The sequence below is a fragment of the Cajanus cajan genome, chromosome 3, assembly GCF_000230855.2.
Source record: "Cajanus cajan strain Asha chromosome 3, NIPB_CcT2T_4, whole genome shotgun sequence".
In the NCBI taxonomy this organism is placed as follows: domain Eukaryota; kingdom Viridiplantae; phylum Streptophyta; class Magnoliopsida; order Fabales; family Fabaceae; genus Cajanus; species Cajanus cajan.
In genome coordinates, this window is record NC_138519.1 from 72,009,336 (window position 1) to 72,023,720 (window position 14,385).

Sequence of the window (14,385 nt, forward strand, 5' to 3'; positions counted from 1 at the left end):
AACTCTATTTCATTTATAATAATAATAAAGACAGCAGTGAGTGCATGGATCAATTACCGTGGGTGGTTATTTCAGTTTACTAAATAGTTTTGGGTTGAAATTTTCATATCATTATTACATTCGACTGGAAAAACTGTTTACTATTGACAGTAAATTTAAATAGTGTCTAAAAAGAATCTTGGTAAAGATTTAAACAGTTGCTAAAAGTGGAATAAAAGTATTTTCTTTTTATTTTTAAAAAAGAAAGATTGTCATCTCCCCACAAAAGCAGCAGCATCCTCTTGACGATGAACTACATCAAGTCATCAATCCAAACTCCAACACTCACAATCTCTCTCTCTCTCTCTCTCTCTTCTTCCAACTTCTCTCATTTCTCACACACTCACTCCAATAAATAATTCTCCCCTCCAACCCAAACGAAATACTAATACTACATAAAAACATCACTTGGAAATACTGTTATTATTATATTATTATTATTATTACATTTGCATATATGCTCGCCGGCGATGCCGACGCCGGTAAGCACCGCGAGGCAATGCCTGACAGAGGAGGCGGCGCGTGCCCTCGACGACGCCGTGAGCGTGGCCCGGCGGCGCAGCCACGCCCAGACCACCTCCCTCCACGCCGTCTCCGCCCTCCTCTCCCTCCCCTCCGCCTCCCTCCGCGCCGCCTGCTCCCGGTGCCGCAGCTGCTCATACTCCCCGCGCCTCCAGTTCCGCGCCCTCGAACTCTCCGTCGGCGTCTCCCTGGACCGCCTCCCCACCACGAAATCCTCCGCCGCGGGCGACGGCATCGAGGAGGGTCCTCCGGTCTCAAACTCCCTGATGGCCGCCATAAAACGGTCCCAGGCGAACCAGCGGCGGCACCCCGACAGCTTCCACCTGATGCAGATGATTCAGCAGAACCAGAATCATCAAAGCACTTCTTCCCTCCTCAAAGTGGAACTCAAACACTTCATTCTCTCCATCCTCGACGACCCCATCGTAAGCCGCGTCTTCGCCGAAGCCGGTTTCCGAAGCTACGACATCAAGCTCGCCCTCCTCCAACCTCCCCCACCTTCCAGAATCTTCCCTCGCCTCGCCCCGCCCCTCTTCCTCTGCAACCTCGAACCGCTTCAAGCCGCCGCCTCCAGCCCCACCCTCGACCCCAATTCCCGCAGAATCCTCGAGGTCATCACCAGAAAGACCAAAAGGAACCCCCTTTTGATGGGGGTCTTCGCCAAACCCGCTCTCAACACTTTCCTAGAATGCGTCAAAACCGGTAAAGCTGGCCTTTTTTCCGATGAACTCGCCGGGCTCACCGCCGTCTCCGTCGAGAGGGAGGTTTCTGAGCTCGTGAGGCACGGTGCCGGCAAGGGGAACGTTTTCGAGGAATTGGGTCGGTTGGTGGAGCAGTGTTCCGGTGCTGGTGTTGTTGTGTGTTTCGGTGAGGTCGAGGTTTTTGTTGGGGATGTGGGGAATGAGGAGGGTGTTGGGTTCGTTGTTTCGCAGTTGACGAGGTTGTTGGGGGTTCATGGTGGGAAGGTTTGGTTGGTGGGTGTGGCGGGAACCTCTGAGGCTTATTCTAAGTTCCTCAGGTTGTTCCCTACTGTTGACAAGGATTGGGATCTGCATCTCCTGACCATGACCTCTGCCATCCCTTCCATCGAAGGACTCTACCCTAAGTCCAGGTGGGTTACTTTCCCTTCAAAAATGGAACCTATGTGTACTATTTATTTAGTCTATTTTGGGATGGGAGTATTATATTATTATATTACTCCTATATGGAAAGCCACGAGTGTGTTTAGATGTGTGTGCAATTGTGTGTGACATTTTTTTGTTGTTGTTGAAATAAAGTTGACATACAAATGATCAGGTGTAAATTGAAGGTTCTGACTCGTCTGTGTTTTTTGAAATTTTTCACTTACTTCTTGACTTAATTCTATGATCCAATTGGTTTGCTTGCTTTTAGTTCCTTCCCTTTCCTGTACTCCTTTTCTCTCACTTTTAAAGTTGTTTGGTTACAGTGGACGCAGAAGGTGGACATAGAAAGGAAGGAGTTTTTTTTTTTTTAAAATGTTGTTTTATTTGAATTTTAATCTACTCTCGAGCATGACCAAGAAATTATTATATGGTTCAGAAGTATAACCTATCAAATGTTTATAGTTCTGACTAATCTTCACTTCACAGTAATAGGTGGAGAGTTAACAATTATTTACTCTGGTGAAGTTGGTGATTCAATTTGTTTTGTTTTCATAGAAAAAAAATAATTATTCACTTACTATAGATTTGTTGTAGCGTACTATGCTGGGAACAAGTGAATCTGAATTCTGAGAGGCTTCGTATAGTTTGGGGGGCTTAGGCCAATTTCTTTCATGCAAGGTGGAAAGGTCGCAATCAGTGTTCATTAACACGATCTATATCTTTGCATGTATAGAATTTGCAGAGATTTAGGTTGTGGATTCGCATGTGTGGTCTCATGAGCCATAAATGTTATCTATACCCGCAGGCTTTTTGCTGAATGCTATGATAAATGCTTCTTCTTTTTCTGCTCCCGTGGCCCACGGGCCCCTCTTCTCCTTCGAGGGTTATGATTTATGAAAATATTTTCACTCTGGATGATACCTTAAAGGATCATTTTTAGAGCCCATCAAGTCAAATCAAATATACATACTTGCCCATAATAATTTTCATTTGGGTTGATTTTATGATATGTATATTGGTGGGTGTGATGATGCTTTTTATGTCTTATCTCTTTATGTGCACTTTAGCTTCTTACACTTTAACCTTGCAGCTTGATGGGGTCCTTTGTGCCATTTGGAGGGTTCTTTTCTACGCCATCTGAGTTCAAAAATCCCTCGAGTTGTATGAATGCTTCATCATCTTTAACTCGGTGTGACACATGCAATGAAAAGTATGAAGAAGAAGTTGCTGATATTTTGAAGGTAGGCCATGCTACTTCGGCATCAACGAGCTTGCCTTGGTTACAAAAGGTTAATGTGGACACAGATAGAGGATTGGAGGTGGCAAAGGTGTGTGTTATCATCACCTAATCTTGTTTTCCTCTTTGTTCAATGCATGCAGAGACATTCACATGCTCACACACATACATGCAACATCTTGGGGGCAATTGCTGTACTGACCCACTAAAATAATTTAGAGGTACGCAGTAATAATGAATGATAAATGCCTACAATGGGAAAAAAATTAAAAACATTTTCCCATTAAGAAAGCAAGGTGGCAATAATGTAGTGATTTATACGTAGCGAACTATAATAGTAGTATTTCTCTAATCTACTTTGTCAGTATATACTTTTTTATTATGGAGCCTATGGCTTTTTGATGATCAAATAGAAAAGTGCACATTCAGAGATTGGAATTATTGAACTAAACGAGATTACTAATGTCTCTGAAAGTTGATTAAGATTAGAAAGCATGTTGTATGCTAACATGTATATATACATTTTTTAATACTTTGGTCCTACCTCATACATCTGCAATCTGGATGGACCTAGGTGGAGAAGTGGGGGCTATGGCAGTCCCAAACCCAAAATGTTTCCCATGTGTAGTGTAGACAATATTTTAGGAATATAAAGGTTAAATCTACTCTCTCATAAAATTATAATAATTAACACTTCAACCATATGCTTTCTAACCATGTTCTTGTCTGCATTGGTTGAAAGGACTTCCTCTGGGTTGAATATTGGGAAATAAGAAAATCATACTCTTTCTTTATTTGAGATAGCTCATGTGGAACATTTGCAAGCAAAAGTTCTTCTAAAATACTTTATCAAGAAAAACTATTATGAATTATATGATAGAGATAAATCTCAATTTGGTTTTCTTAAGTTGTATGCATCACTACATTATTCCTTCAAAATTTTGGTCATCAAATTAGTGCCTAGAAAATTTAAATTGGCTCCATATTTGTCTTCCAGAGATTATTTTAGGAAATAAATCATTTAAAGATTTAAAATCTTCCCAAATTATTCTTTTAAAGATCTAAAATGTTGTCATCATATTGGTCCTTATTGAGGACTAAAATGATGTAAATAAAATATTTTTTTTATGGTTTAATTTGGTAATAGATAATCTTTGAGGGAAAGAATTTAAAATGTCCCCATAATCATTGTGTAAAACTAAAGTGTCGCTAAAAAGAATCTTTTAAGAAACTAATTTAGCAACAGATTACTTCTTCGAGGGACTAATTTGGTGATAATATCTTTGGTGGACTAAAGTGGTAACACAATGATTATACAAGAGACTAATTTGGTGATAATATCTTTGGAGGACTAAAGTGGTAACAAAATGATTATATAAGAGACTAATTTGTTGAAAATATAGTACTAAATCGGGGGTTCTCTCTTTATAACATTGGATTTTCTCATGCCAAGCTGTGAGTATTCTTTTTTCTTTTTCTTGCTTATACCTTTCTCTCTTGATTAAAATTCTTGGGTACACCATTGTCAATAATCTTGTTTTGTATTATGTGTCATGCTTCATTTATTCAATTTATGGCCGTATTTATTTAAGAATGAACTTCATCATCCAGTGCAGACTAATGAAGAAAATACAAGTTTGAACACAAAGATCTTCGGATTGCAAAGAAAATGGAGTGATATCTGTCATCGTCTTCACCAAAACCGATCATTACCCGAATTTGATATCACCAAAACAAGATTCCAAATTCCTTCCCATGAAGGGTTTCAATTTGGTCCAGGAAGCAGCAGCAAAGGTCCACCTCACAGTGAACCCCAATATTCTAATCAAATTTCCTACATGTCTAAAGAGTCACAAAGTGCATTTCCATTTAGACAGATATTACCAGTTTCAGCACCTTTTGACAGCGTTAATATCACTGATGAAGCAGACCACATACCAAATGTTTCAAAGAGTGACATGCAGAATACTTGGATTTCTCCTTCTCATAAGGCCAATATGGGCCCTCTTGATCACAAATCATCTTCATCCCTCACTCCTGTGACCACAGATTTGGGATTGGGAACAATATATACATCAGCTGCTCATGAGCCAGAAACTCCAAAACTAAGTGATCATAAGAAGCATCTTCAGCACTTGTCAGACTCCCTTTCAACTGATTTTGATGCTTTGAATGAGAATACTTCACACCAAATTGCTAGATCTTCTTCCTGCTCTGGTCCAAATCTGGAAGGGAAATTTGAAGCAGTAGATTTCAAGTCACTTTACCATCTTCTCTCTGAAAAGGTTGGCTGGCAGGATGAGGCCATATATGCTATCAATCGAACCGTGTCGCGTTGTAGATCCGGTGCTGGCAAGCGTAACGGCTCACATGTTAGAGCTGACATATGGCTTGCATTCCTTGGACCAGATAGACTTGGAAAAAGGAAACTTGCTTCAGCACTTGCTGAGGCTTTGTTTGGAAACAAACAAAGCCTAATCACAGTGGATTTGAGATTACAAGATAGGTGTTATCCAGCAGACTCGATTTTTGAGTTCCAAAATTCACATTGTCATGATGTTCTTATGAGGAAGACAGTTGTGGACTATGTTGCTGGTGAGTTGAGTAAAAAGCCACATTCAGTTGTCTTTCTTGAAAATGTAGATCAAGCTGATTTCCTTGTGCAGAATAGTTTGTTCCAAGCAATAAGAACAGGTAAGTTTCAGTACTCGCATGGAAGGGAAATCAGCATCAACAATGCAATCTTTATTGTAACATCTGGTGTGTTTAAAGGTAGTGCCACTTTCGATTTGGAGGAGGAGCCTAAAATGTTTCCTGAGGAAAGAATCCTAGAAGCCAAAAGATGTCAAATGCAATTATCACTTGGACATGCTTCTGAGGATGCCAAAAGGAGTGGTTGCACAAATGTGAAAGTTGCACATAGAAAAGGGACAACGAAAACATTTCTAAATAAAAGAAAGCTAATAGAAAGTGGTGGTTCCAAAGAGAAAGCATCATGCAAGACACTGAAACAGGTCAAGGAGGCATCAAGGTCCTATCTGGATCTGAATATGCCTTTGGAGGAAGTTGAAGAGGGAAACAATTACAATGATTATGAAAGTGAATCAACAGTTGAAGACTCTGGGGCCTGGCTACATGATTTGTGTGATCAAATTGATGAAAAAGTTGTCTTTAAGCCATTCAATTTTGATTCTCTTGCTGAGAAAGTAATAAAAAGCATTGACATACAATTTCAAAAGATGTTTGGACCAGAGTTTGTGCTGGAAATTGAGTATGAGGTCATGGCACAGATACTTGCAGCTGCTTGGTTATCAGACAAGAAAAAGGCAGTGGAGGATTGGGTTGAACTTGTTCTTGGCAGAAGCTTTGCTGAAGCTCAACAGAAGTACAACTTTGCACATGAATATGTGATGAAACTGGGTAGCTGTGAAAGATTTTTTGTGGAAGAACAATCTCCTGGAGTATACCTTCCAGCTAGAATTAACTTGAACTGAATTTTTGCTCACTATGTATTTTGTAATTACTTGTAAAATGTAGCTTGTAGGATATAGCATTTGGTAGTCACTAGCATTTTTCGGCTAATCAATACCACAATTTTTTCTTTTGTGGTGATCATTGTGATGCAATTCCTATGGTAAAAGAATGTGTATCTTTACCAGTTTTTCTTTTAGTTCTAATGTCTTTTTGCATTGATTTTTCTTTTTCTATCTCATCCGAGACTAATAAAATTTGCTACAAGTTTTATATAACATCACATTAATGTATTAAGGTTACTAGTTCGACTCTTCGATCTTATGTTTTTATTTTGGTCCATTCAACCCTCTATATAGTTCTTGAAAATGTATTAAGAGGGGTTTATAACTCCATGACAAGAATAAAATAGGATAGAACCAACCACCTAACCACCTCTCTATCTATAAGAGTATGATAATATTAGAATATTATATTAAATTATTGGTAATTTAATATAAGTATTGCATTCATTTTAATTGTTATAGACTTATATGACAATATGGATGATAATATGAAGTCGTATGGAAACATGCACATTGTGTGGCTCCAATGTACGAGTATGACAGTATTTAAATGTAATAATAAATAGGGATCTTAATCTTATCCTGTTAATTCATCAATATGACTATATTCATTTAATTTGATTAATTTTCTACTATTCTTAAATGTGAGTTTCAAAAATTATAAATATCACATTTAATAGCTTTTTGAAAGAAATTCCTCTATGAAAGGTTATAATTAAGATATTGGAGTAAAATTTTAGGCTATTATCTTTAATATAGTGTTTTTAGGAAATTTTTTCATCCCCTAGTCTATTATTTATTATTATTATTATTTATTTTTATATTTTTAGTTTTATATTGAATTTCAATACTTCTTAAAAAATTATCAACAATGTTTTTAATTTTTTGTATCAATAATTAAAATAATATTAATATTATATTATAAATTTAAAATATTTATTTATTAAAATTTTAATTATATTATAATTATAATTCATATATTCAAAAAGGTATTTGTTTATTATAAATTTTAATTATACAAAATAAACATTTATATTAGAGGAGGATTCGAACGACAACGATGTAACTTTTATTAAGGAATACATTACTCAATAACATTATATTAAATGTAAATTTTGTAAATTCAACCGTTGAATTATAACCTCATATCACTTTATATATTTATATCAAATTTTGTTAAAATTTAACAATAACTTAAGGTAATCAAAGTATTCATATTTTATTATATTTTGAAATGCATATATTATGTCAATTTTGTTTTATAAGAATCGATGTATTAAATCATCTTTGATTAATATAAAATTTTGTATATATGATCTAAGAGTAAATAATTTTCAACCTAACGGTTGAATTTATAAAATTTACATTTAATATAAAGTTATTAAGTGGTGTAATACTTAGTAAAAATTATACCGGTATCGTTTTAACCATTCTCATCTAAAATACTATATTTAGAAAAAAAAATGTGTGTTTGAGAAAGAAGATTTTGCATTTTAGCTATTTTCACTGAAAAAATTGTTTCCAAAAAAAATAATCTAAATAGTTGAAAAATAGATTATATATATAAGCAACTTTTTTAAATAAAAAAAAAGTTTTTTTCAAGAATCTAAAAATAAGCAACTTTTTCAACAACTTTTTTTTTCTTTTTAAAACTGATTTATTACTTAAAATCTAATTTTTTGTTGTATCAAAATGAAATTAAATATATCAAAGTCGTTTTTCATCCAACTTACCCAAACAAAAATTTATTATAATTAATAATCAATCATTAAAATAAGGAAAAATTGTATTCACCTCTCTTAAAGTCTATTTAAATGACACACTTCTCTTCTAGTTTTTAAAAATCACTCACCTCCTTAGAAATAATGTCATTGGTTAAAGTTAAAAAAAAGTCAATTCATATTCTATCAATTCACACACACACACACACACACACACACACACACACACACACACACACACACACACACACACACACACACACACACACACACACACACACACACACACACACACACACACACACACATATATATATATATATATAGGGAGCATATCAAGTGAGAGGAATTTATTATGAGAGGATGAGAGGGTTAAAATATAATCTCTAGATTAATCAAGTGAAAAAATTTGGGATTTAATCAAGTGAGAGGAAATTAATCTAAGGGTTATATTTTAACCCTCTCATAATAAATTCCCTTCACTTGATATGCTCCCTATATATATATATATATATATATATATATATATATATATATTACGTCAATTTTGTTTTATAAGAATATATATGTATATATATCAAAATATAATAAAATATGAACACTTTGATTATCTTTAAGTTTTTTTCTCTCTCTATATATATTCTTTATTTCTAAAATACTTACAATGTTATAGTTTTTTTTAATGAAAATTTTTATTGATCTTCAATTTTAAAATAATAATTTTTCAGTTCCTTTTTAAAATTGTTCCTTGAAGTTGGTATATTTTTAAATCACAACATACACAATTTTAAGATAATATTTTAGGAGTTAAAATTAAGTAAGAGACTGAATCTCATTCAATTGTTAAAACTTGCTTTAATAATTTGTTATTTCTTAATAATGCACAAATGACATTGTCTGACATGAGAGGTTGTATATGTAATTTAGATAAATAAATAAGAAAAGTTAGTATTCACTTAAAAACTAAAGAGGAATTGTGTCATTTAAAAAGTTCTATAAGAAGATGAGTGTAGATTTCCCTTAAAATAATCTGACTTTCATAATTTTCCCAAACACACCCTAATTTTCTTAAATGATAATATTTTTCAATGCGACTATTTTTAACAACTTTTTTTTTGAGAATATTTTGGACTCTTTTTTAAACATGAACTAATATTCTATGCAAGAATATTTTTAGAATTTTTAACTTAAATATTAAACACAAATTGATATTTTGAGCAAAAATATTATATATATTTTTTTCAACGTTAGAATTTTTAGAGATTCTTTTGATTTTTATTTAGTTAATTATTTATATATAAATATATAAATATTAAATACGAATGATTATCCTGTGAAAAAATACTTTTAATGAGAGGATTTTTAGGGATCTTTTATATTTTTATTTATTTCTATTTTTTATCATATTTTTTTATTTATCAACTTCTATGTAAAAAAATGTGAAAGACTATTTTGTACGAGAATATTTTGAGAGATTATTCTTTTATTAGATTGTTTATAGAGATTCTTTTATCTTTTATCTAATTCAATCTTTTTTATTTATCATATTTATTTATGAATTAAATCAATCTTCAACCTTTATATATTAAAATTGAACAACTATCTTGCGCGATAATATTTTTAAAGATTATTTTTTATAGGAAAATTTTTAAGAATTCTTTTAACTTCTTATGTAATTCGTTTTTATTTATTTATCATAATTATATATGAATTTAATTTTAACTTTTAAAATAAATTATCAATAATTAAAAATAATTTATAATCCATATAAATTATTTATCTTACATCTAAATTATAATTTATATTTTTAAAGATATTTATTTATTTAAATGTAATATTTATTAATATATAATTTATTATAAATCTTAGTTCTATATATATATATATATATATATATATATATATATATATTAAACAAAGAAGGATTCAAAACGACATGGGTGTAACTTTTATTGAGTATTACACTATTCAATAACTTTATATTAAATATGACTTTTGTAAATCTAACTATTGAATTATAATTTCATATCACTTTATATGTTCATATCAAATTTTGTTAAAATTGAACAATAATTTGAACGTAATCAAAATGTTTATATTTTATTATATTTTGAAATGTATATATTGTGTCAATTTTATTTTATAAAAATGAAGTATCAAATCATCTTGAATTAATATAAAAATTTGTATATATAATCTAAAAGTAAAAAACTTTCAATCTAACAAATTTATAAAATTATTTAATAATATTCAATAAAAATTATACCAATATCATTTCAATCTTTATTAAACATTTAATCTAAAAAAACACACTAAAGTACTAATTCTATAATATGAATCTCTCGATACCAAAATACTAGTTCAATAATATGAATCGGTAAATTACTTATCCTCTTATTTAACATTTTTGCTAAGATTGCAATTGATATGGCATTTTTTTTAATTTCCAATGAGTTGACTAATTTTCATTGTCATTTAAGTCATACAGCAAGAAAAAAAAAGTATTTAAAATTTAATAATAATAATTAGATAAATCAAAGTGAAAAAAGTATGCACATACTAAATATTTATTATATATAATTAAATTTTATAACAAATCATATACACAAATAAATATTATATTTGAATATAAAATTTATATGTAAAACTTATATAAATAAATATTTTTAAATATATAAATTATATTTTAAATATAATATAAATAATTTATATTACAGTTCAATATTAGTGATAATTTTTTAAATATTAAATTTAATGTCATAAAAAATATAATAAATTAAATTAAATTTAATAACAAATTAAAAAAAATCCTAAAAACATTTTGTGTAAAGATATTTTTAAAAAAAATACTCAATTACAATATAATTTTGGAAATCTCAGAATTTACAAAACTTAACATGTATATGTTTAGTAGATGTTTTATGCTTTAAATATTTGGTCAAATTTAATTTCTAATTGTTATACATATATATATATATATATATAATTGTTTTTTGTTGAAAAAAAGTTAACTTTTCAAATGAGTTTTAATATCTTAAAAAACATATTTCTTAATTTTTAGTCAAGGAATACATTAGGTCAAGAGATACATTAGGTTAAAAAAACACAAAGATTTTACCCAGTTTGAATAAAAAAGAAAGCACAATTATAATATGAACATAACTTTTATATACATAACTTTTTAAAACAGTCAATATATATTAAAATAATAATGATAATGATAATAAATTTATTAAAATATTAAAAGTATTAAAATATGGAAATTTAAAGTATTAAAAGTATTTTAATAAATTTATTATTTTCATCATTATTAATTGATTTTTATAATACTTCATAAGACTTTTAATCTTATGAAGAAAAAATTACTTATAAAAATCAGAAATATAAAACAATTTAAGAGAAACAAGAGTTAGTGACTAGTGTGACCCTTTTTCTTCTCTCTGCTTCCCTCCCTCTTTCTCTCTGAAAAGCTTTGCAAGCGTTGAAGTTTAAAGCAAAAACAAAAAAAATAAAGAATTCTAACTTCAAGAACTTTGGTGCTGTTTCTTGGCTTGTTTAAGGTATGTTTCTTCTGTTCTTACTTTTTGTTTATTTTCTTTCTAACGGGTCTTTGAATTTGAGATAAAAATTAGATCTTTTTTAAGTTTTCGAGAATGCTGTGTGTTTTTACTTGGTTGCTAAGAAAATTGCGGAGAATGAATTAGCATAGTCACGTGATAAAAAAATATGCTTTCTTTTGCACCCGTGTAAAAGGACAGGTTGTTTATGCTGTTTGTTAAGATTGCAAAAAAAAAAAATCGTTTTTTTTTTTGTTTTTGTTCATTCTGTTAACAAGTTTGAGGTTTATTTTTAGGATTCATGTTGGGAATGAACTAAATGACTGGACGTTGAAAACCGAAACCAATGTTTGTCACAAATTTGTTGGTGATTGGTGATTTTTGATTTTGTAGTTATACCAACAGTTAGTGGCTTCTTCTAACATTCATGAAGCGGAATAATTTGTCTTATCTTTTGATTCCTTTTTCTATGGTTAGGTTAAATTGAAAGCTTTTAAAGGAAACTTTATAGGGTTTAAATTTGAGATATTCTTTCTGGTGTAGTGGCATATTGAATTTGTTCGTTTAACTTGTGATTTTGTAGATTCTGTAAAATAATGTGCAGTGGTTCCAAGAAGAGGCCTTCTCAAACCGGTTCAATTATGGGGGATGAAGGGTTGCATCATAAGATTTCTGCTTTGCTCGAATTTTCAGCAGCAGATGATGTAATGGCTTTCAAAGATGCTGTTGAGAAAGAGGGTCTTGATGTTGATGAGGTGGGGTTGTGGTATGGAAGGAGGGTTGGCTCAAAGGAATTGGGTTTTGAAGAGAGGACCCCTCTTATGATTGCTGCTATGTTTGGAAGCAAAAGGGTGTTGTCTTATATTCTTGGGACGGGATGCGTTGATGTTAATCGGGCCTGTGGATCAGATGGGGCTACTGCCCTTCATTGTGCTGTTGATGGAGGTTCTGCTGCCTCCCTTGAAGTCATCAAGCTTTTGCTCGCTGCGTCGGCTGATGTTAGTTCTGTTGATGCCAATGGAAACAGTTGCTGTGACTTGGTTGTCTCTGTGACCAACGGTGTTTTCAATTCGAGAAAGAGGATATTACAAGCCATACTAGAAGGAGCAATTAGTATTGATGAGGCTTGCCTTAAATTTGAGGAAGCAGACCAAATGGAGAAGGAGCATCAGCAAGATGTAGAAGCATTTCAGATTCCAAAAAATGGGAATGGGAAGAAAGATTATCCTGTTGATCTCTCTCTCCCAGACATCAAAAATGGAATCTATAGCACAGATGAGTTTAGGATGTACACATTCAAAGTGAGGCCTTGTTCAAGAGCTTATTCTCATGATTGGACTGAGTGTCCCTTTGTTCATCCTGGAGAAAATGCAAGGCGCCGCGATCCTATGAAATACCAATACAGCTGTGTCCCTTGCCCCGAGTTTCGGAAGGGGTCCTGCAGCAAGGGGGATGACTGTGAATACGCGCATGGTATCTTCGAGTGCTGGCTCCACCCTGCGCAATACAGGACACGCCTTTGCAATGAGACAGGATGCACCAGAAGAGTTTGCTTCTTTGCTCATAAGCTGGAGGAGCTTCGGCCGGTGTATGCTTCCACCGGTTCTGCTTTGCCTTCTCCCAGATCATATTCTGCTAGTGCTCCTTCATTGGACCCATTCACACTGGGCTCTCCATCTGCCTTAACCCCGCCAATGACTCCGTCTGGAGGATCTCCTCCTGTGGGTGGAACCATGTGGCACACTCAGTCTCAGGTTCCAGTCCCTACCCTTCCGCTCTCCCAAAGCAGATTGAAAACTGCACAAAATGCTAGAGATGTTGAACTAGACTTTGAATTGCTTGGACTTGAAGATCATGGATTCATTATGCATCCTAACTGGGAAAATTCCATGCCTAATAGTCCATCTTTCCGCCATCATAATGGGGAGTTAAATAGGCTTGTAGGAGTGAAGCCTTTCAACCTTGAAGACATTTTCGGGTCTCAGATGCAATCTCCAACCGGAACTCAAGTGCATCAGAATGCGAACCAGCAATTGCGGGGCTATCCTTCAAGTGTGATTGGATCGCCTTCATTCAGGGTTGATCAATCTGGAACAGCTGCCACAATGACTTCGAATCCAAGAAATGGTGCTTTATCAAGCCAAAATTTTATGGAGCATAATATGGTGAACTGTGATTCTGAGTTTCCTTCTCGTGATACTCGTATCGCAGTTGAGTCTTCTTCCTTCTTTGGTTGGAATTCTACTGATGGCAGCAAGTTAGATTGGACCATGCGCGGAGATGAACTAAAGAAGCCAAACAAATCTTCTTCTTTTGGATTTTGAAGAAGTATGCTACAAGTGTTGATGAGTCAAATGTGTTTGGTGAGTATAGTGTTGAAGAGCAGCAGCAATGCCATCTTAATTCTTAACAATGGAACACATTTGATGCAGTTAGGTGGGAGCAATTGTACTTGGGGATGGTTTGCATGAATGCAATGTCAACAATGGCACTGGATCCTCCATGCAACTCTAGACTTGTTTATTTATTTAATTATTATCATTATTTTTTAATTTGATAAATATTCATTATATTTATGTGACAATTGGTAACAACAGATTATTAGAAGTTGGGCAGAATGCAAGTTTTCTGCTTAACTATTTATTACTA

General features: G+C 32.8%; 1 protein-coding gene and 1 pseudogene across 2 annotated transcripts; both read left to right on the forward strand.

The window, feature by feature from the left end:
- The first annotated feature begins 253 nt into the window (after positions 1-253).
- LOC109797474 (protein SMAX1-LIKE 7) lies at positions 254-6,592 on the forward strand. Its single transcript, XM_020357527.3, has 3 exons — positions 254-1,672; positions 2,776-3,013; positions 4,539-6,592. The coding sequence occupies exons 1-3, from the start codon at positions 510-512 to the stop codon at positions 6,414-6,416; spliced, it is 3,279 nt and encodes a 1,092-aa protein (XP_020213116.1). The 5' UTR covers positions 254-509; the 3' UTR covers positions 6,417-6,592.
- Positions 6,593-11,577: 4,985 nt separating this feature from the next.
- LOC109796554 (zinc finger CCCH domain-containing protein 66 pseudogene) lies at positions 11,578-14,385 on the forward strand (annotated as a pseudogene). Its single transcript, XR_014432615.1, has 2 exons — positions 11,578-11,739; positions 12,320-14,385. The product of XR_014432615.1 is annotated as a zinc finger CCCH domain-containing protein 66 pseudogene (transcript).

Excerpts from the sequence above, each read along its gene's own strand:
- LOC109797474 (XM_020357527.3), top strand. The coding sequence starts at position 510 with ATGCCGACGCCGGTAAGCACCGCGAGGCAATGCCTGACAGAGGAGGCG. Across the intron at positions 1,673-2,775 it reads GGACTCTACCCTAAGTCCAG|CTTGATGGGGTCCTTTGTGC; the intron begins GTGGGTTACTTT and ends TTAACCTTGCAG. Across the intron at positions 3,014-4,538 it reads GAGGATTGGAGGTGGCAAAG|ACTAATGAAGAAAATACAAG; the intron begins GTGTGTGTTATC and ends CATCCAGTGCAG.